Source organism: Fundulus heteroclitus, unplaced genomic scaffold (assembly GCF_011125445.2).
Source record: "Fundulus heteroclitus isolate FHET01 unplaced genomic scaffold, MU-UCD_Fhet_4.1 scaffold_123, whole genome shotgun sequence".
NCBI classification, from domain to species: domain Eukaryota; kingdom Metazoa; phylum Chordata; class Actinopteri; order Cyprinodontiformes; family Fundulidae; genus Fundulus; species Fundulus heteroclitus.
This window is the reverse complement of record NW_023396535.1, coordinates 520,828-541,976: the sequence shown is the minus strand read 5'-3', so window position 1 is coordinate 541,976 and position 21,149 is coordinate 520,828. Positions and strand designations below refer to the sequence as shown.

General features: G+C 40.2%; 1 protein-coding gene and 2 long non-coding RNA genes across 3 annotated transcripts; all 3 read right to left on the bottom strand.

Moving 5' to 3' along the window:
* Nucleotides 1-1,919: 1,919 nt before the first annotated feature.
* LOC118558342 lies at nucleotides 1,920-8,788 on the bottom strand. Its single transcript, XM_036128857.1, has 7 exons — nucleotides 8,694-8,788; nucleotides 8,183-8,500; nucleotides 7,794-8,072; nucleotides 7,458-7,529; nucleotides 6,954-7,046; nucleotides 2,206-2,316; nucleotides 1,920-2,074 (listed from the first exon to the last, which is right to left on the bottom strand). Exons 1-7 carry the CDS (start codon nucleotides 8,779-8,781, stop codon nucleotides 1,920-1,922), a joined length of 1,116 nt encoding a protein of 371 aa, XP_035984750.1. The 5' UTR covers nucleotides 8,782-8,788.
* A 4,952-nt stretch (nucleotides 8,789-13,740) lies between these two features.
* LOC110368203 lies at nucleotides 13,741-15,030 on the bottom strand. The gene is made up of 4 exons (XR_004928321.1): nucleotides 14,941-15,030; nucleotides 14,732-14,760; nucleotides 14,305-14,376; nucleotides 13,741-14,073 (listed from the first exon to the last, which is right to left on the bottom strand). It is a non-coding gene; the product is annotated as an uncharacterized LOC110368203 (long non-coding RNA).
* A 672-nt stretch (nucleotides 15,031-15,702) lies between these two features.
* Nucleotides 15,703-16,706, bottom strand: LOC118558344. Its single transcript, XR_004928322.1, has 3 exons — nucleotides 16,630-16,706; nucleotides 16,160-16,477; nucleotides 15,703-16,050 (listed from the first exon to the last, which is right to left on the bottom strand). It is a non-coding gene; the product is annotated as an uncharacterized LOC118558344 (long non-coding RNA).
* Between the last annotated feature and the right edge of the window lie 4,443 nt (nucleotides 16,707-21,149).

Sequence of the window (21,149 nt, the reverse complement as noted above, 5' to 3'; positions counted from 1 at the left end):
TGTTAGCTGTTTCCTTACCAAAGTACCAGAATTGGAAATAAAAGTGTTAAAATCCATCCAGATGAAAGAATTGTGCTTCATTCTCGGTGTTTTATAATTTAGTGCAGTCACTTTGTTGTGATCTTGAAGATAACAGAATTAGTGTGTAGCAACAGCATAGGCTGAACTAATGACAGACCTGATCCCTGATACATTTCAGAAAAACAAACTGATTTGTGTTTTGATGCATGACATCTTTGCAAAGATTTTCTATTTAGCCATCAAGAAGAAAGATCTGTGCTACGTGTAGTACATTTCCTCTGCCATGATTAATGCAGTCACCACAGCACATTTTCATTCTGATAACTCATATCCTCAAAATATAAAGTTATGGTGTTAACTTTTTTTTCTCGACATCTAAAGATGTCCCTGGTGACATAGCTGCCTCTAATAGCACCATTCCATGGTGACATTTACACATAGCTCATTTTCTTAACCACAAAGCCATCTTGCAAGGTTGTGAAGTGGGCGGGGGTTTGTTTCTCCTGCATTGTTTACATTTCAATTGTTTACTTTTAAATCACTGCTGCACCTTATACTGTAATTTAGAAATTACTGTAATTCACAAGCTGTATGCAACGAAATTTCGTTCTGTACGCACTCTATGCATACAAAATGACAAATAAAGTTGTCTAAGTCTCTAAGTCTAAGGGTAACATAGCATCGTTGCATAAACCCGGCCGAACGGGTCGGCAGGACCTAAGAGCCGACGGGCCCCGCCGACTGTTCCTGGCCCCTCGGGCTATGGTGGTGCGGCTGGTGGAGCATTCCTCTCAGGGTGGGTTTTCAGAGTGGTGCCTATTGGAGTCAGCGGGGGAGCTGGCTTCCAGGGAGAGCATGATGATCCCTAGTCCTTTCCTCCCCATCCCCAGACGCCTCCCTCTGCCTGCTCCATTACACTGTCACACATGTAGGACTTTGGGGGGTGGGGGCATCACCGGTTAGAAGGCCGCATTGTCTGATGACACCCCTGAAAACTAGAAAAACTAATCCATGCATTTATGTTTAGTCAAATTGATTACTGCAACGGTGTTTTCACAGCTGCAGCTGATCCAGAACGCTGCTGCCCGCGTCCTCACTAAGACTAAGAAAGTAGAGCACATCACCCCAGTTCTAAAGTCCTTACACTGGCTCCCTGTATCTCAGAGAATAGACTTTAAAATCCTTCTGTTAGTCTATAAATCGCTGAATGTCTTAGCACCTAAATACATCACAGACTTTTTATCAGTGCATCAACCCTCCAGTCCAGACCACTCAGGTCTTCTGGCTCCAGCCTGCTCTGCAGAACCAGAACCAGAACCAGACATGGATAAGCAGCATTTACTTCCTATGCTCTACTTATCTGGAACAAACTTTCAGAAAACTGTAATCTTTAAATCGAGATTAAAAACACATTTGTTTAGGATTGCCTTCAACTGTTCTAGTTAAACTGTTTTACTGAAACATCACTAGTTTCAACTTTTTTAGTCCAACTGTTTTTAATGTTCTATTTTGTTTGCACATTTTATTCCTACTTGCTTTTATTTTGTTTTATTGTCCTATATTTTAATCATGTAAAGCACTTTGCATTGTCTCTGTACTGAATTGTGCTATACAAATAAATGTTCCTTGCCTTGCCTGACCCCAGTTTAATTATGCATTTTAGACACTTTCATTCATAACATTCTCACAAGACACATAAATGTAGGGCATTAATTGGGTGTGGTGGGGAGGGTAAGACATCTTTATTTTAGGGTTCACTTGACTATAGGATGTGTGTGGTAAGTGGCGAGTGTGTGTACGCCGTCCTATTTATTTATTTTTTTTGTAGGAGTGTTTGCGTGTGGGGGCACTAGGCTGGGAATGAGTGAATGTCACTGCGTATGTAGTTTTCTGTTTGTTTATTTGTCACTGCCCCCCACCTCGTCTTGCTCCCCTCCTCTGGCTGGCGCCTTGGCCTGGTGGTTTTGGTTCCCCTGACGTCTGCCTAGGTCCTCTGGGGGGTGGGTCTTTGGCTCCTTAAAACCGCTATTGAGCATTTTCCTCATGGATAAACCTTTCATACACAAGGTGTCAGGATATTTTTCTGGGATGAACCCGGACACAGCACGCACACACAGAGTCAGTTCTTATGGGTGAGTTTATTGAAGGGTGTAGCAGGTGAATGACGTGGAACCAGAGTCTTACAGCTGACGAGGGTGTAGAGCACAGAAGCTGGCCGGCAGGAGGCGTGTAACGTAACTGGCCGGGAGGAACTCGGGAGCCGAAGACTTGCGGCCAGAACTTCAGAGACGTGGACTTGAGAACAGGACATCAGAGGCGTGAGCTTGAGATCAGAACATCGGAGGCGTTGAGCTTGAGACCTGAACATCGGAGGCGTTGAGCTTGAGACCAGAACTTGAGCGGCGTGGACTTGAAAGCAGAGCATTGGCGGCGTGGAACTGAGACCAGAACATCAGCGGCGTGGGCTTGAGACCAGAACTTCAGAGGCGCGGACTTGAGAGCTGAGCTGGAGCTGGGCAGTGACTGAAACAAAACACAGTTGGAAAGAAAAACCTCTGACAGGAACTGAGCGGGAGTGAACGCTATGGACCGGCGACGGGAACAGAAAGAGGTGAGTCTTATAAAGCGGTGGAAACAGGTGATGGCAGATCAGGGTTAATTGCTGCCTGACAGGTGACGGGGAGTTAAGGCTAATTAGTGTATGGAGCAGAGCGATGGAGGGCTGAGTGAACTGCACACTAAAGACAGACAAAACCTAAACCATGACACAAGGTCACTCTCACAAACTCCAACAGGTGCTTGGATTCAGGTACTTACAGACTCACTTCCATACAAAAAAAATTATTATCTTCTCTTCTCACTTCATACATACCGTTTTGATTACTACAATATATTCTTCAGTGATGGTATCAAGGCTTTGGTTGATTGTATCTTTAATACTTAGCTGGTTCTGCTGTTCTTTTTACATCTCTCTTTGCAAATGAAGAAGCAGACTGAGGATGTTGATCGTTCTCTTCCTTTTTTGTCCTCTTTCTTTCACCTTTTCTACTTTTTTTCTCATCTACCTTCTTGTTTTAGTGTCAATATAACATGAAATAGTCCCTGCATAAATTATAATAAAGCTACTTCTATGTATAAATCCTTACCTTTTCAACCCTTTTTAATCCCCATATCTTCCTCATTCCATGTTTTGACTACTTTAATCACTCTTGGACCATCGTCTTTGATCATTACAACCTCTTTATCCCCTTTTAAACCTACTTTAAAAGTAGGTAAGTAGTAGTAGTAAGTGCCTTATGGAATCTTTTTATGTACTCCTCATCCCACACATATAATGTCCAGACAGAGATAGAGAAACAAATATTTGAGCCAGACACAGTGCTGTGCTTTAAAAGCTTTATTAATACAGAAACCAGTGAACCAGGTGAAGGAAGGAAAAACCTTCCCAGGAGTCTGGTGAGGCTGAAAGATGGCTGCTCACACCAGGAAAGGCAGAGGCTGAAGACGGGTTCATGAGTCAGGTCACACACAATGAGGTAGATGATGTGCAGACAGATCCGGTAGGATCAGGCGATGTTTGTTGTCGATGCCGTCCAGCAACCTGCTGCTGGCTGTTAGGAGAAACAACCAGGGAACAGATAAACTGAGGGAAGCTGACTGTGCAGCAGCAGAGGAGCGCAGAAGCAGCCGATAATCCTGATTAATTGGATCAGAGGCAGACACACAGCCAGCCAGGAGAGAACATGGTAACTCATTGCCTTTTGCAGTCCTCATACTGCTCATCCCTCTTTCCAACCCCTATTTTCTCCCACTCACCCCCCTTCTGCCCCTCTTCTTCCTCCTTTTTCCTTTATGACCTTTTTTCCAACTTATCCAACATGCAACCATTTTTCTCCACATCCTGAATTTTTGACACTGTTTCCCTCCGACTGATCACTTTCTACAACTCTTTTCATCCACATATCCTCCTCCTCCTTCAGGTTCATCTAACTCAGTTTGATTAAACTATAATCATGTTGAACATGCTTATTTGCAACAAATACTACTAAGGTCAACCTTTCTTGTTTCCCCCTTTGACTCCATTTACATTTACACTAGATTAAGGAAATAGTCGTCTTTTAGCCAAAATTACGTTAGATGGGACAGCTGCGCACTCCTCTGCTGTTACCTGCCAGGTTAGTTCAGCTTGTTTCCCAATCCTCCACAGATCCTGGTTGTACTGCAGCAAAAAACCAAACCGTCTCTCTCACTTGGTAATTTAATCAAGTCTCATTTGCGGAAATGTTGTGTGAATGAAAGCCTTTTAATTAAATGCCTTTGGTTGTTCTGTTGTCTGGAAATTAATCACTTGTTTGTTGGATGCTTTCATCAGATTGTTTTTTTATTTATTAGAAGTTATATTTGTAAATCACTACTGATGGCAGTTTGTTCTAGTTCTAGTACCCCCCTTTGTTTTTTTGTTCGCTAAAGCCTGAAAAGAAACTAAACAATAAATGAATTTTGTTTTAAAGGTATACTATGCAACCGGGGTTGATTTTCCAGCGAGGCTCCCCCCAGAGGGCGAAAGTAAAAGTGCACTGTCATAAAGATGCTCAGCTGTTCTGGTTTCTCCGTCAAGCCAGGCGCGGTTGTTTTGAGCTTAGCAGACAGGCGAACGCAACGAAAAGTCGAAAAAACGGCAGTACAAACAATGACTAACACAGTGAAAGTATGAACATCAGGGTTTCCCGCAGCGCTATCTTGGCCGCGGCCGCCTCGCCAACATTCAAAAAAAAAAAAAATATATATATATATAATAATAATAAAACTTAATATGCTTGCATGTTTATTTGAGGTTAACACGCGGTTCTTTGTTGCTTTCGCGCGTGCATATAGTGAATGGCAGGGCAAAAACACATGGAGTTCTCGCCGTTAAGCAAGACCGACTCTTGCGGTCTTGCACGAGACTTCTGAGCCTGTGGGTGCGGGCCGATAACCTGACTCCGCCAGATAGATTTGCTCCGCATATCCATCTAGAAACCTTCCGTTGAAGTAATTTTGGGAAGGGGCGAAAATACTGGTTAGCTGATTGGCCTATGTTGGTGATAGACAAGCCAAATAAACCAATCAGATCAACGAAGCATATGACGTACTCGTCAACATGCTTCGTCGTCGCTCGTAACAGAGCGACGACGAAAACACAACCACAAGCCAAGCTACTCTTGCTGCTGCAGGTAAAGGCTCGTTAGCTCAGCAAAGAAATACTCTGTAATTCCGATAAAACTTGCTCGATAGCCACGCTAACGCTAGTTTCATCGGCTGAAGCCGCCATGTTCTTTAGACTGAACTGTCGATCTTCTCGTTGCGTCACACCTCAACCCGCCTCAAAGCCAACGCTGATTGGACGTTCGTTTGGTGAACGGCTCCAAATTTTCTTTAACGGAGAGTAGCCAGACTGATCTGCGAGTGAAACCTTGAAAGCTTGCGAGATCTGGATGGTCTCACGAGGCTAGCGGGCCGAGGGCTGCGGTATTTCCCCCACAGACCACCAGGGCGGCCGAGAAAACCTTTGTTCAACCTGAAATGACTCATTTAATCATCTAAAACGGTATGGAACACATTAATTAACTGAAAAATGTTGCATAGTATGCCTTTAAACCATTAACATCTGGTTTACTGTTACTCCTCATGTTCCCTGGCTGAGCTGGGTTGTAAAAAGTGGGAAGAGAAGTGTGCGGTATTTTTATTTAAATTTCTTTAAACATCAAGATTTACAGCTTTGGCAGAGACGGTCAACACTCATCGATTACTCAGACAGTATTTATTAGAACTAAAGCCATACAGTGAGAAACACCCCAGTTCTTTTGAATCTTTCTTTTTAGAAAACACCTGCATACAAAATGCTATTTGTTGTTTTTTTTGTTTTTGTTTTTTTTACAAATAAGCTTTGTTAATGCACTAAATGTTACACTTGGAAGATAGGAGTGTAAAGAGAAAGCACACCTTATATCTCCTATTTATTTTCTCAGAATCTGTCTCTTCTTTCAGTTTAGAGAGGAAGGATCACAACTGCTGAGTGGCAGGTTGAGGGCAGATTGGCCATTAAGGAAGCAAAAAGCATCTAGAACCAATTTACTGGATCCAGAACTGCCAGGTGGAAGGAAAACACTACTTTTTCAAGACAAAACTTCTGTTATTGATAGTAAACTGGATCTTTTCGGATTATCACAACTTAAGGACCTTCTGCTGGAGAGGAAGCATTCAGAGGGCTGTATAGGTCACTGTGCTGGGGACCTAGAATGAAACAACAATAATAAAATTGTATTAAAATGTCACGATTGTGACACATTACATAATTAGATACATAAGACACATCCCTTTGGTCAACTTGCTGAAGGAACAAGAAAAACACAGAGAGACTTTTCAGCAACACAATTATGCAAACTGAGTTACAATAGGTGTCATTCTGTTCATTGTTGGGTCTTTCACTGTTGTTAATTTAAATTTTTGGTTCATTTTCTGATACACTGGTATGGAACTGGCATAAGTAGAACCAAGTGTTGTAATTCTGTCCCTGTTCATCTATTTAGCTGAATGACGACAGAGTCTGAGCTCACTTCCCCTGTACTGAGTTTCATATGTGGGTGGCCAAAGTCCCAAAATGTTCAGATACAAACCATGATTCAATGGGACTGAAAATAAAATCTTGTTTATGTCATATTTCAGTGTTTAAACTCACAGAAGTTTCTTCAAGCTGACTTTCATCTCCTGAAAGACAAGAGTTTGGATTCAGTTTAAAACGGTTATTTGTAGAAGCCTCTATCTAACCAGTCATAGTTTAAAGTTTCCTCTCTAGTGTTGCATTGACTCTTATTTTTACAAACATCAGAAAAACCTACATCACACATAAAAGCTATAATATTAAGCAGCTGTTTGCATGAGATCTGACATACTGGCACCTTTAGTTTTCTTCAACGTGATGATTACTATCACAGTTATCAAGAGTCCTGCCATCACCACAGACAAAGCAGCCCAACAAAACCAACCTGGTAAAAGGACAACACATGTTAATCATGGCACTGGAGAAAACTACAACATGCTCTCTGTTTGAAATAAAACGCATAGTTTAGGTTTATTCAAGTCAAAGTCTGAAAATATTAGTAACAGTTAATCGTCCTGTTGTAGATCAGTGTAAAGTCCCCAACGAAACCTTTGTGCAGTAACACAGATATTGTTGGGCTGTAAAAACAGAAAAAAAAAAATCAAAATGTGCCTCTACTGGTAGACCTTAGACTACTTTGACTACTATTTACTTTTCTACAAACTCAGTGTGTTGTGAAACATTTTTCTACAGCTAAGGAACCATTAATGAAACGTTCAAAGATTCTCACTATAAAAATTTTAAGGACAATACATTTAGAAGTTCAGACTGCTGTAGATAATAAAATCACTCCTACCTTGTGGTTTTGTTTGATTATCTTTGCTAAATTGGGTTGTTGTTGGGGTTACTGATGTTGTCCACATATGGCCTGTAGAAAATAATCATTCAACGTTGTTTGGTTTAGTTATGGCTGATTCAGTTGCTGCTGATTCAACTGCTGTAGCTGTTGCTGATTCTTCTCTAAATGTTGATTCAGTTGTTTTCATCAAGATTCGAATTATATTATTACCTGAAAACAGCAGTTTAGATACATCTTCTATTTGCTAATATAAAAACCTGTTACATTTAGACATAAAAACTGAAAAATTTTGACCTCAAGGCGATGTTAAAAAAAACTGTTTTGTGTTCTCACCTGTTTTCTCCTCTGAATGTTGGCGGCTGAAGGTGAACAACAAATCTTTTTTATCATAACCGTCTTTAACTTTACACTTTAATAACTCATAAAACTTCAAATTCTGATGAAGATGAGATGCTGAGATTGTGATGGCTGCAGAGCAGGAAGCTGATACGTTCTTTTCTGAAGGTAATTGCTCTTTACCCTCAAACACCCACACCACTGTGTGTCTGCAGTAGGTATCTGTTGTCACAGAGCAGTTAAAGGTGACTGTTTCATTGTTCCTTTGTTCAGTCACTGGTGAAGAGGGAAACATTGTTTAAAAAACAACAAAAGTGAATTTCAGCTTTATAATTGTATTCCTGAGAGAAAGTGTTGCTGAATAACAATGTGAACTAAATACTCACTGGTGGTAACAGTCAGATCAACCACAATGGGGACTGGGTTTAGGCCCTCTCTGCAGATGTATTTACCAAAATCATCTGCTGTGACGTTCTTTATGACCAGAGAACAGTTTGCTGTAACACTCATCCTGTCTGATTTAGCTTTGGCTTCCTTTGTGAAATTCCCTCTGTTGAACCAGGATACATTTCTGTTTCCTGGCTTATTGGACGTCCATGTGATTCTATCACAGTTATGTTTCTCTTGCTTCACATATGCACAGGGTAAGGTGACTCCATCACCAACTTTAACAGTGAAGAAAGCTCGACGTTGCCCAGCAACTGCTGCAATAAAAAGTGCAGGACAGTATAACAAATAACTGCTTTCAAGTGGATTCAGATGTAGAGGCCACACAAGTTTCTCAGAATGTCTCATTTTTGACTTTTTAGCCACAAATAAACCTAAATAAATGATAAATATTTTCATGTACAGCATTTTTACATACATCTAAATATAATCTGCTAGCTGTTTCCTTACCTGTGAACTGAAGTATCAGAATTGGAAATAAAAGCGTTAAAATCCATCCAGATGAAAGCATTGTGCTTCTGTCTCTGTAAACATTCATAACTGACTGAGTCTCTGAAGCAGCTTCCTTTTAAACATGAAAAGGGCCAATGTGGTTTATGAAGGTGTGACTTACTCATAGTGACGTGGAGTGTTTTTCTCACACCTCTTACTTCCTTATCTTATAATATTTCAAGATTCTGTTTTAAAAGTGGTAAAAGTATATGTTTTATAACTTAGTTCAAGTCTCTTTTTTATGATTTTGCAGAAAACAGAATTAGTATGTAGCAAAAGCAGAGGCCAAACTAATGACAGATACCTGATACTCATATATTTCAGAAAAACAAACTGATTTATGTCTAACTGCATGACATCCTTAAACTCCCGCAGTAAATAATGCTAAAATCAGTAAATACTTAAAGGGGGACGTTTTTTGCAAAGATTCTATATTTAGCCATCAAGAAGAAAGATCTGAGCTACATCTAGTACATTTTCATCTGGCATGATTAATGCAGCCACCATAGCACATTTCCATTCTGAAAATAAAAAAAAAATTTCTCGACATCTAAAGATGTCCCTGGTGACATAGCTGCCTCTAATAGCATTGTTTCCATGGTGACATTTACACATAGCTCATTTTTCTTAACCACACAGCCATCTTGCAAGGTTGTGAAGTGGACGGGGGTTTCTGATTGCTGCACCAGTTGAACAGTCAGAGGTGAGTGGGCCTTGGGAAGTATTATTTAAAGGTAACATGTCATCACTGTACAAACCTGTCTGACCCAGGGCCTGAGAGCCGGTCGGCTCTCAGGCCCTGCTGCCTGTCCCTGGCCCCTTGGGCTATGGTGGTGCGGCTGGCGGAGCCTTCCTCTCCAGAGTTTTCGGAGAACGGGGGTGCCTATTGGAGTCAGCAGGGGAGCTGGCTTCCTGGGAGAGCATGATGCTCCCCAGTCCTTTCCTCCCTATCCCTGGACACCTCCCTCTGCCTGCTCCATCACGCTGCCACACATTTAGGACCTTAGGAGTTGGGTGCGTCGCTTGGGGAGAGGGGAGGATTTCCAAGTAGTCTCTGACCCCAATTTTATTATGCATCTTAGACACTTTCATTCATAAAATTCTCACAACACACATATGTAAGGCATTAATGGCGGGGGGGATAAGGCATCTGGGGGGAGGGGCTTATTGTGTAGGCCTCTGCCCCACTCACATTTAGCGTTCTGGGTGGGTTGCTTGGGAGGTGTGCTGGCACCTGCTTCCGGGGGTGGGGGTGGGGGGGGGGGGGGGGGGGGGGGGGGCTGTGTTGGGCACTCCTTTCTTGGCACTCCCAGTTTTAAACACGCTTGAGAACAACATTTAGCAACATGACATTTGAGCAGGCGGAGGAAGGCTCTGGGTCTTTTTCACACTGCCTGGTCATTTCCGGTCGATCGTCCGCTTACAGCGCCCTCTAGCTTCCTAAGTTACCAATTTGAGTCTTATATTTCCTGGAGAAATAATCACATTAATAAATTCAAGTGTCCGAAAGGTTATTGGTTTCTACTTAATAAATCATTCTTTAATATGTTATTTCCTCAAATAATGTTTTATCCAATTAGATTTGCATTGTTAATGGGTTGAACACAGACCGAAGGTTGTTCTGAATTAGTTAGGAATTGGGTTAGGAATAACCCAAGATTCACTGAATCATTCTCATGATTGTTTTCAATGATTTTATTTGTCATTTTGTTTCTTTTCTTTGTACATAGTGCCTTAATTTATTAGTATCTTAATTTTACTCAGAAAGATTTGTTGATTGATGTACACTGTTAATTTCGGATAAACACTCTATATGGTGGTGTTCTCTGGATATTAATTTTGTTTCTGTTTATAAATTCTTATATTTGAAGAGAAGTTGTCACTCATTTATTTCCATATGTGTGCAGAGTTTGCTATTAAAAGAATGCCAGTGCTCAAATCACCCTTTCAACTAATATCTTAATATCACCTGTTTAGGCTGATATTCACCGTACAATACGTAACAAACCAAGAGCTATTTATTAAACATTATATAACCTAAAAACATGCATAATGGCACAATAGGGGGAATGCTTGATTTTGTGCTCTGACTGGAGAATATGAATTATGTAGAAAGACAACGTAAGATGTAAGACAACCCATTTTCAGATTTTACTGTTTTTTGAGCAAAGCAAAAAGATGACTGCCTCTAAGCAGGTCCTTTGGTATTCACTTTTGACATGATTTAGGGCCTATGTGTTATTTTTTGGACTGTTCTGGACTGATTAGGTTCAATTCCCCTCACCCCCCAACCACCACTCAACACCAGATCAGCTCCACCTGCTGCTACTAATGTGTGCCAACTCTGATCACCTGTCACTCTCCGTATTTATACCTGCCTCATTCAACCACTCCCTGCCAGAATGCCTCATCTTGTCCCGCTGTATGCATGGTTTTGGTCCCAAGTGTCTTTTCATTGCTTTTCCTGAGTATTCCTTGGACCTGCTCACACCCTGCCTGCGGTAGTGTTTTAACTAGTGCTTGTGGTTACACCACCTTGTATGCACCGCCTGGTAAAGGTCACTCCTGAATTATTGATGCTTTACTCTGCATCATTAGGAAATAATCTGCTGCTTCTGGTGAGCTCCTGTTTAAGTCTGGTTCTGCCAATAATTTCTGTCCAAGTCTGGTTCTGCATGCCAACCCACCTGCATCTCCTGGTCTCCAGTCCATTCCTGCCTGCTTGCCCGCCTCGTCAGCCACTATTCCCCTTTTTTTCCCCAATAAACTTAAAAAAAAAAAAATGGAGTTTCATTGCAGAGTCTGTCTTGAATATGTTGTTCCCAGGTCACTACTTATTACACACAAGGCTTCATCAGTGTGCAACAGATCATAATATATCCCCAAAATCTCAGAAATATCAAAGCTGTCATGGCCTCTTTAAGTATAGTCTAATATAGTCAGTTACAAAAACAGAACTAATGTATTAGTTTGATTCTGCACTGAATGTATTCACATACTTCAGTATTTAAACTGACAGGTTTTTCTTTCAATCTATGTTTTGTTACCTGAAAAGAAAAATAACAGTCCTTGGGCGTTGGCCAGAGGGCACTGTGGCATCAAGGTATGGCAGCCTCGCTTCTGTCAGCTGCGGCTACTAACATAGCTCACCACAGTCAGGGTGTGAATAAGTGAATGCCTGAATGTAATGTAAAGCAGGTTGTCGGACTAGTTAAAGTGTTGTAGAAGTACAGCGCTGATATAAATACTCACTGGTGAGTATTTATATACTTTATATATTCTTGATTAAGGCTCAACCTTACCTCCCAGAAGGTTCAGGGTGGAAGTTCCAGGTTCTGAGGTGCGATCCGGTGTCAGAGCCAGGCTATCAGAGGTCCAATGAGAACCCAAGGGGAAATCCAAGGCAGGGTCGTGGCACAGATCCGGGTCCGGTAACAGGCTGACTTGATAATCAAGCAGGGGTCAGGCAGGCTCAGAACTCCAGAGGCAGAATGGGTCGGGCAAACAGGCAGACAGTCAGAATCAGACAGGCTCAGAAAACGGTGGAAAGAACAGGTCAGTTAACAGGAATGCAGGTTGTCAGGATAGACTGCTGGATTAGACTTACCACGTGGCTCGAAATGATCTGGCACTGATGTCTGGTCTGAAGGCAGGTTATATACTGGCAGGTGCAGGTGGATCAGATGAGAGTTGATCAGAAACGGGGCGGAGCTGAGCAGGTGGGTAAAGTGAGTGATCAGACCAACATCAGTGCCGAGATAATGACACCAGTAGGATCAGGTAATGTTTGTTGTCGATACAGTCCAACAACCTGTCCCTGGTTTTTAGGAGAAACAACCAGGGGAACAGACTGCGCAGCAGCAGAGGAACGCAGAACCATCTGATAATCCTGATTAATTAGATCAGAAGCAGACACATAGCCAGCCAGGGGATAACATGGCAACTCTGCATTTTGCAGTCCTCATACTGCTCATCCCTCTTTCCAACCCCAATTTTCTCCCACTCATCCCCCTGTACAACCCCTCGCCTTTGCCCTTTTATGACTTTTTTCCCAACTTATCTAACATGCAACCATTTTTCCCCCAAATCCTGACTTTTGACACCGTTTCCCTCCGACTCGTCACTTTCTACAACTCTTTTCATCCACATATCCTCCTCCTCCTTCAATTTCATGTAACTCAGTTTGATTAAACTATAATCATGTTGAACATGCTTATTTGCAACAAATACTACTAAGGTCCACCTTTCTTGTTTCCCCCTTTGACTCCATTTACATTTACACTAGATTGAGGGAAAAGTCACCTTTTAGCCGAAATTACCTTAGCCGTGACAGCTGCACACTTTTCTGCTGTTACCTGCCAGGTTAGCTCAGCTTGTTTCCCAATCCTCCACAGATCCAGGTTGTACTGCGGCACGAAACCAAACCGTCTCTCTCACTTGGTAATTTAATCAAGTCTCATTTGCGGAAATATTTTGTGACTGAAAGGCTTTTAATTTACATCAGTTGGTTGTTCTGTGATTTGTAAATTAATCACTTGTTTGTTGGCTGCCTCATTTACTTTCATCAGATTGTTGTTTTATTTATTAGAAGTTATAGTTATAAATCACTACTGATGGCAGTTTGTTCTAGTTCTAGTACCCCCCTTTTTAGTTTGCCAAAGCCTAAAATGAAACTAAACAATAAATCAATTTTGATTTTAACCATTAACATCTGGTTTAATGTTTCTTCTCATTTTCCCTGGCTGAGCTGGGTGGGAAGAGAAGTGTGTGTTATTTTTATTTCAATTTCTTTAAACTTCAAGATTTACAGCTTTGGCACAAACAGTCAACACTCATCGATTACTCAGACAGTATTTATTAGAACTAAAGCCATACAGTGAAAAAAAACCCAGTTCTTTTGAATCTTTCTTTTTAGAAAACACCTGCAAAGAAAATGCTATATATTTAATTTAATTTTATTTTACTTTTTACAAATAAGCTTTCTTAATGCATTAAATGGTAAACTTGGAAGATAGGAATGTAAAGACAAAGCACACCTTATATCTCCTCCTATTTATTTTCTCAGAATCAGTCTCTTCTTTTAGTTTAGAGAGGAAGGATCACGACTCAAACAAATGCTGAGAGGCAAGCTGAGGGCAGATTGGCCATTAAGGAAGCAGAAAGGATCTAGATCCAATTTACTGGATCCAGAACTGCCAGGTGGAAGGAAAACACTACTTTTTCAAGACAAAACTTCTGTTATTGATAGTAAACCGGATATTTTCAGGATCATCACAACTTAAGGACCTTTTGCTGGAGAGGAAGCATTCAGAGTGCTGTAGGTCACAGTGCTAGGGACCTAGAATGAAACAACAATAATAAAAATTGTATTAAAATGTCACTATTGTGACACATTACATAATTATATAAGCAGAACATAAAGGAAATTCATTAATGTTTTGCAAGATTAAAGATAGACTTAAGATACAGTCACATAAAAGGTTTAGTCCTAGACAGCCCCCGATATTTGCACATCCCTTCATACTTTTCTCCAAATAAATGATAATTGAAATTCAAGTATAAAACGTACTGGAGCAATCAGCTTGCTTTTTCTCTTGGAGAAGTTGATAGATGCATAAGACACAATCTTTGGGTCAACCTGCTGAAGGAACAAAAAAAAAAAACACACAGACTTCTCAGCAACACAATTGTGCAAACTGAGTTACAAAAAATATGTCTTGTTGCTGTCATTCTCTTCAATATTGGTTCTTCCTCTGTTGTTAATTTTAATTGTCAGTTCATTTTCTGACACACTGGTATGGAAGTGGCATAAGTAGAACCAAGTTTTCTATGTTGTGTCCCTATTGAGCTATTTAGCTGAGTCACGACAGAGTCTGAGCTCACTTCCTCTGTACTTCCTCTGTACCCTAAGTCCTAAAATGGACAGATACCAACAGTGATTCAATGAGGTTGAAAAGAAAATCTTGTTTATGTCTTATTTCAGTGTTTAAACTCACAGAAGTTTCTTCTAGCTGACTTTCATCTCCTGAAAGACAAGAGTTTGGATTTAGTTTAAAACTGTTATTTGTGGAAGCCTCTATCTAACCTGTCATTGTTTAAAGTTTACTCTCTAATGTTGCATTGACTCTTATTTTTACAAGCATTAGAAAAACCTAAAAGTTAAAATATTACACAACTGTTTGCTTGAGATCTGACATACTGGCACCTTTAGTTTTCTTCAACGTGATGATTACTATCACAGTTATCAAGAGTCCAGCCATCACCACAGACAAAGCAGCCCACCAAAACCAACCTGGAAAAAGGACAACACATGCTAAACACAATCATGGCACTGGAAAAAAACTACAACATGGTCTCTGTTCGAAATAAAAGGCATAGTTTAGGTTTAATTAAGTCAAAATCTGAAAATATTAGTAACAGTTAATTGTCCTGTTGTAGATCGGTGTAATGTCACCAACGTGACCTTTGTTCAGTAACACAGATATTGTTGGGCTGTATAGACAGAACAAAAATCAAAATGTACCTCTACTGGTAGACTTTAGACTACTCTGACTACTATTTACTTTTCTACTGTGTTGTGAATTTTTTTTCTACAGCTAAGGAACCATTAATGAAACGTTCACAGATTCTCACTTCAAAAAATGAAGACCAATACATTTAGGAGTTCAGACTGCTGTAGATAATAAAATCTCTTCTGCCTTGTGGTTTTGTTTGATTATCTTTGCTAAATTGGGCTGTTGTTGTTGGGGTTACTGATGTTGTCCATCTATGGCCTGTAGAAAATAATCATTCAACGTTGTTTGGTTTAGTTACGGCTGATTCAGTTGCTGCTGATTTAACTGCTGTAGCTGTTGTTGATTCTTCTCTAAGTGTTGATTCAGTTGTTTTCATCAAGATTCAAATTATATTATTACCTGAAAACAGCAGTTTAGATACATCTTCTATTTGCTAATATAAAAACCTGTTACATTTAGACTTAAAAAGTGAAAGATTTTGACCTCAAGGCGATGTTGAAAAAACTGTTTTGTGTTCTCACCTGTTTTCTCCCCTGAATGTTGGCGGCTGAAGGTGAACAACAAATCTTTTTTATCATAACCCTCTTTAACTTTACACTTTAATAACTCATAAAACTTCAAATTCTGATGAAGATGAGATGTTGGGATTGTGATGGCTGCAGAGCAGGAAGCTGATACGTTCTTTTCTGAGGGTAGTTGCTCTTTACCCTCAAACACCCACACCACTGTGTGTCTGCAGATGGTATCTGTTGTCACAGAGCAGTTAAAGGTGACTGTTTCATTGTTCCTTTGTTCAGTCACTGATGAAGAGGAAAATATTGTTTAAAAAACAACAAAAGTGAATTCAACTTTATAATTGTATTCCTGAGAGAAAGTGTTGCTGAATAACAATGTGAACTAAATACTCACTGGTGGTAACAGTCAGATCAACCACAATGGGGACTGGGTTTAGGCCCTCTCTGCAGATGTATTTACCAAAATCATCTGCTGTGACGTTCTTTATGACCAGAGAACAGTTTGCTGTAACACTCATCCTGTCTGATTTAGCTTTGGCTTCCTCTGTGAAATTCCCTCTGTTGAACCAGGATACATTTCTGTTTCCTGGCTGATTATACGTCCATGTGATTCTATCACAATTATGTTTCTCTTGCTTCACATTTGCACAGGGTAAGGTGACTCCATCACCAGCTTTAACAGTGAAGAAAGCTCGACTTTGCCCAACAACTGCTGCAATAAAAACCGCAAGACAGTGTAACAAATAACTGCTTACAGGTGGATTGAGATGTAAAGGCCACACAAATAAACCTAAATAAATGATAAATATTTTTAGGTACAGCATTACTTTACACCTAAATATAATCTGCTAGCTGTTTCCTTACCTGTGAATCGAAGTATCAGAATTGGAAATAAAAGCGTTAAAATCCATCCAGATGAAAACATTGTGCCTCTGTCTCTGTAAACGGTCACAACTGACTGAGTCTGTGAAGAAGCTTCCTTTTAAACATGAAAACAGTCCTTGGCCAATGTGGTTTATGAAGGTGTGACTTACTAATAGTGACGTGGAGTGTTTTTCTCACAGCTTTTACTTCCTCATACTACTACTACTTACCTTATAATATTTCAAGATTCTGTTTTAAAAGTGAATATATATATATATATATATATATATATATATATATATATATATATATATATATATATATATATATATATATATATATATATATATATGTTTTATTATTTAGTGTGGTCACTTTGTTGTGATCTTGAGGATAATAGAATTAGTATGTAGCAACAGCAGAGGCTGAACTAATGACACAGACCTGATACTCTTACACTTTTCAGAAAAACAAATTGATTTTTGTCTAACTGCATGACATCCTTAAACTCCCGCAGTAAAACATGTTAAAAGCAGTAAATACGTAAAGGTGGACGTTTTTGCAAAGATTTTATATTTAGCCATCAAGAAGAGAGATCTGCGCTACGTGTAGTACATTTCCTCTGCCATGATTAATGCAGTCACCATAGCACTTTTCCATTCTGATAACTCATATCCTCAAAATATAAAGTTATGGTGTTAACTTTTTTTTCTCAACATCTAAAGATATCATTGGTGACATAGCTGCCTCTAACAGCACCATTTCCATGGTGACATTTACACATAGCTCATTTTTTTTAACCATAAAGCCGTCTTGCAAGGTTGTGAAGTGGGCGGGGGTTTCCGAATGCAGCACCAGTTGAGCAGTCAGAGGTGAGTGGGCCTTGGGTAGTTCTTATTTGTCCATTTTGTTCTTTCCCACATCTTAAGCTGCCCTTGTAAAACTGACCATCATCTCCTTCTAAACCTTTCTAAACCTGAACAACTTGTCTTTACAGCCAAACTGATGATAAACCATAATCTCTGGATCCAGACTATATCCCTATCCTTTGAGCTCCTCTACCCTTAGCCGCCCACATCAAATCTAGTTCACCAATGTTAATGGAACATCTCCCATCTATTTGAATAGTCTCGTAAAGACTTATTCAATTCAATTGAATTCAATTGAATTTATTTATATAGTGCCAATTCATGAAACATGTCATCTCAAGGAACTTTACAAAGTCAAAATCAATCAGATTATACAGATTGTGTCAGATTATACATATTGGTCAAAAAATGTCCAATAGACCAGTTCATTGTTATTGTTTTGATCCGGGTTTTTCGCGCATGCACGCCGGACTGGTAGACGAAAGGCGAACACAATGGTGGACGCAAACAGAGAAACTGACGAGTTCTCCACGTATTTTTCTTCTTTAGATAACGTATCACAAGATTGTTTTAAGAGTAAGTTCAGGGTTGATGGTATCAGATTGCCAGATCCACAAAGTAAAAGCCTGAAGGGACGGAGCTAGTCTGTGAAATGCTGGCCAAGTGTTCCGTACCACGACATATAGAGCTGCCTTATAAACACGCAGGCCAGTACACACGAGAGAGCACGAAAGCCATTAAACCACTGGTTTATGAAGGTGTGACTTACTAATAGTGACGTGGAGTGTTTTTCTCACAGCTTTTACTTCCTCATACTACTACTACTTACCTTATAATATTTCAAGATTCTGTTTTAAAAGTGAATATATATATATATAATGTTTTATTATTTAGTGTGGTCACTTTGCTGTGATCTTGAGGATAATAGAATTAGTATGTAGCAACAGCAGAGGCTGAACTAATGACACAGACCTGATACTCTTACACATTTCAGAAAAATAAATTGATTTTTGTCTAACTGCATGACATCCTTAAACTCCCACAGTAAAACATGTTAAAAGCAGTAAAAACGTAAAGGTGGACGTTTTTGCAAAGATTTTATATTTAGCCATCAAGAAGAAAGATCTGCGCTACGTGTAGTACATTTCCTCTGCCATGATTAATGCAGTCACCATAGCACATTTCCGTTCTGATAACTCATATCCTCAAAATATAAAGTTAAGGGTGTTAACTTTTTTTCTCGACATCTAAAGATATCATTGGTGACATAGCTGCCTCTAATAGCACCATTTCCATGGTGACATTTACACATAGCTCATTTTTTTAACCACAAAGCTGTCTTGCAAGGTTGTGAAGTGGGCGGGGGTTTCCGAATGCAGCACCAGTTGAGCAGTCAGAGGTGAGTGGGCCTTGGGAAGTTCTTATTTGTCCATTTTGTTCTTTCCCACATCTTAATCTGCCCTTGTAAAACTGACCATCATCTCCTTCTAAACCTTTCTAAACCTGAACAACTTGTCTTTACAGCCAAACTGATGATAAACCATAATCTCTGTATCCAGGCTATATCCCTATCCCTTGAGCTCCTCTACCCTTAGCCGCCCACATCAAATCTAGTTCACCAATGTTAATGGAACATCTCCCATCTATTTGAATAGTCATGTAAAGACTTATTCAACTCAATTGAATTCAATTTTATTTATATAGTGCCAATTCATGAAACATGTCATCTCAAGGAACTTTACAAAGTCAAAATCAATCAGATTATACAGATTGTGTCAGATTATACATATTGGTCAAAAAATGTCCAATAGACCAGTTCATTGTTATTGTTTTGATCTGGGTTTTTCGCGCATGCACGCCGGACTGGTAGGCAAAAGGCGAACACAATGGTGGACGCAAACAGAGAAACTGACGAGTTCTCCACGTATTTTTCTTCTTTAGATAAGGTATCACAAGATCGTTTTAAGAGTAAGTTGATGGTTGATGGTACCAGATTGCCAGATCCACAAAGCAAAAGCCTGAAGGGACGGAGCGAGTCTGTGAAATGCTGGCCAAGTGCTCCGTACCATGACATATACAGCTGCCTTATAAACACACAGGCCAGTACACACGAGAGAGCACGAAAGCCATGAAACCACTGGACGGCTACAATTATTTTATATCAGGACATAGGCACCAGAAACCCCCGCGACCACATGAGGGATTAAGCGGGTCAGAAAATGGATGAATGGATGTTCAGACATGTTTGTGTAACATACGAAAGCGGAGTCGGACACAGACCGCGCCTCAGCAGAGAGGAAGACCCGCCCGGTAGGTAAAAAAAAATATTTTCACTACGGATTATGTTGGTGTTTTTGTCTTATTAAAATGGGTGGGGTGTCGGCGACATTGCAGCGTAAACACAGACGTACTAGCGCGCGTGAGCAGCCGCTGTCTGGTGAACATTATTGCACACTGATTGCACGAAGAAAACTCAAATGATGTGGCGTGCTGCTGCTGCTGCTGCAGCGCATCGACTCAGCTTCTCCCGCCCCGTCTAGCGATCGCCACCTCCCCTCCGCCGCTATTTAAGTAGAACAATGACTAGTGCAGAATTAGGTTGTATTTACCGGAGATGAAGTGTAGACTGCAAATTCTGTCAAGGCAAGGCAAGGCAAGGCAAATTTATTTATATAGCACAATTCAGTACAAGGACAATGCAAAGTGCTTTACATGATTAAAAAATAGAAAAATAAAACAGAATAAAAGCAAGTAGGAATAAAATTTTGATAGAAAATAGAACAAAAAAGTGGTGCTTCAGTTAACTAGAACAGTTGAAGGCAATCCTAAACAAATGTGTTTTTAATCTTGATTTAAAGGAACTCAGGCTTTCCGCACTTTTACAATTTTCTGGAAGTTTGTTCCAGATAAGTGGAGCATAGGAATGCTGCTTCTCCTTGTTTAGTTCTGGTTCTGGTTCTGCAGAGCAGGCTGGAGCCAGAAGACCTTAATGGTCTGGATGGTTGATGCACTGATAACAAGTCTGTGATGGATTTAGGTGCTAAGCCATTTAGGGATTTATAGACTAACAGAAGGATTTTAAAGTCTATTCTCTGAGATACAGGGAGCCAGTGTAAGGACTTTAGAACTGGGGTGATGTGCTCTACTTTCTTAGACTTAGTGAGGACGCGGGCATTAGCGTTCTGGATCAGCTGCAGCTGTCTGATCCACTTTTTAGGCAAACCTGTGAAAACACCGTTTGCAGTAATCAATTCGACTAAAAATCAACGCATGGATTAGTTTTTCCACATCCTGCTGAGACATCAGTCCTTTAATCCTAGAAATGTTCTTCAGGTGATAGAAAGCCAACCTTGTAATTGTCTTTAGATGCTTTTGGAGGTTCAGGTCTGAGTCCATTATTACACCCAGATTTCGGGCCTGATTAGTGGTTTTTAGCTGAAGCGACTGAAGCTGTGTGCTAACCTTTGATCTCTCCTCTATTGGTCCAAATATTATTACTTCTGTTTTGTTTTTATTCAACTGAAGAAAATTTTGGCACATCCACGTATTGATTTCTTTTAGGCATTTACTCAGTGCTTTAACTGGTCCATAGTCACCTGGTGACATGGTGATGTAAAGCTGTGTGTCGTCTGCATAGTTATGGTAGCTGAT

Bases quoted from the DNA above. Each gene is read 5' to 3' on its own strand.
- LOC118558342 (XM_036128857.1), bottom strand. From the start codon at position 8,781: ATGAATGTTTACAGAGACAGAAGCACAATGCTTTCATCTGGATGGATT. The intron at 8,501-8,693 runs GTAAGGAAACAG...TTTTTATTGCAG, and splicing joins TCTGATACTTCAGTTCACAG to CAGTTGCTGGGCAACGTCGA. The intron at 2,317-6,953 runs GTATGTCAGATC...CCTGTTCTCAAG, and splicing joins GAAGAAAACTAAAGGTGCCA to TCCACGTCTCTGAAGTTCTG.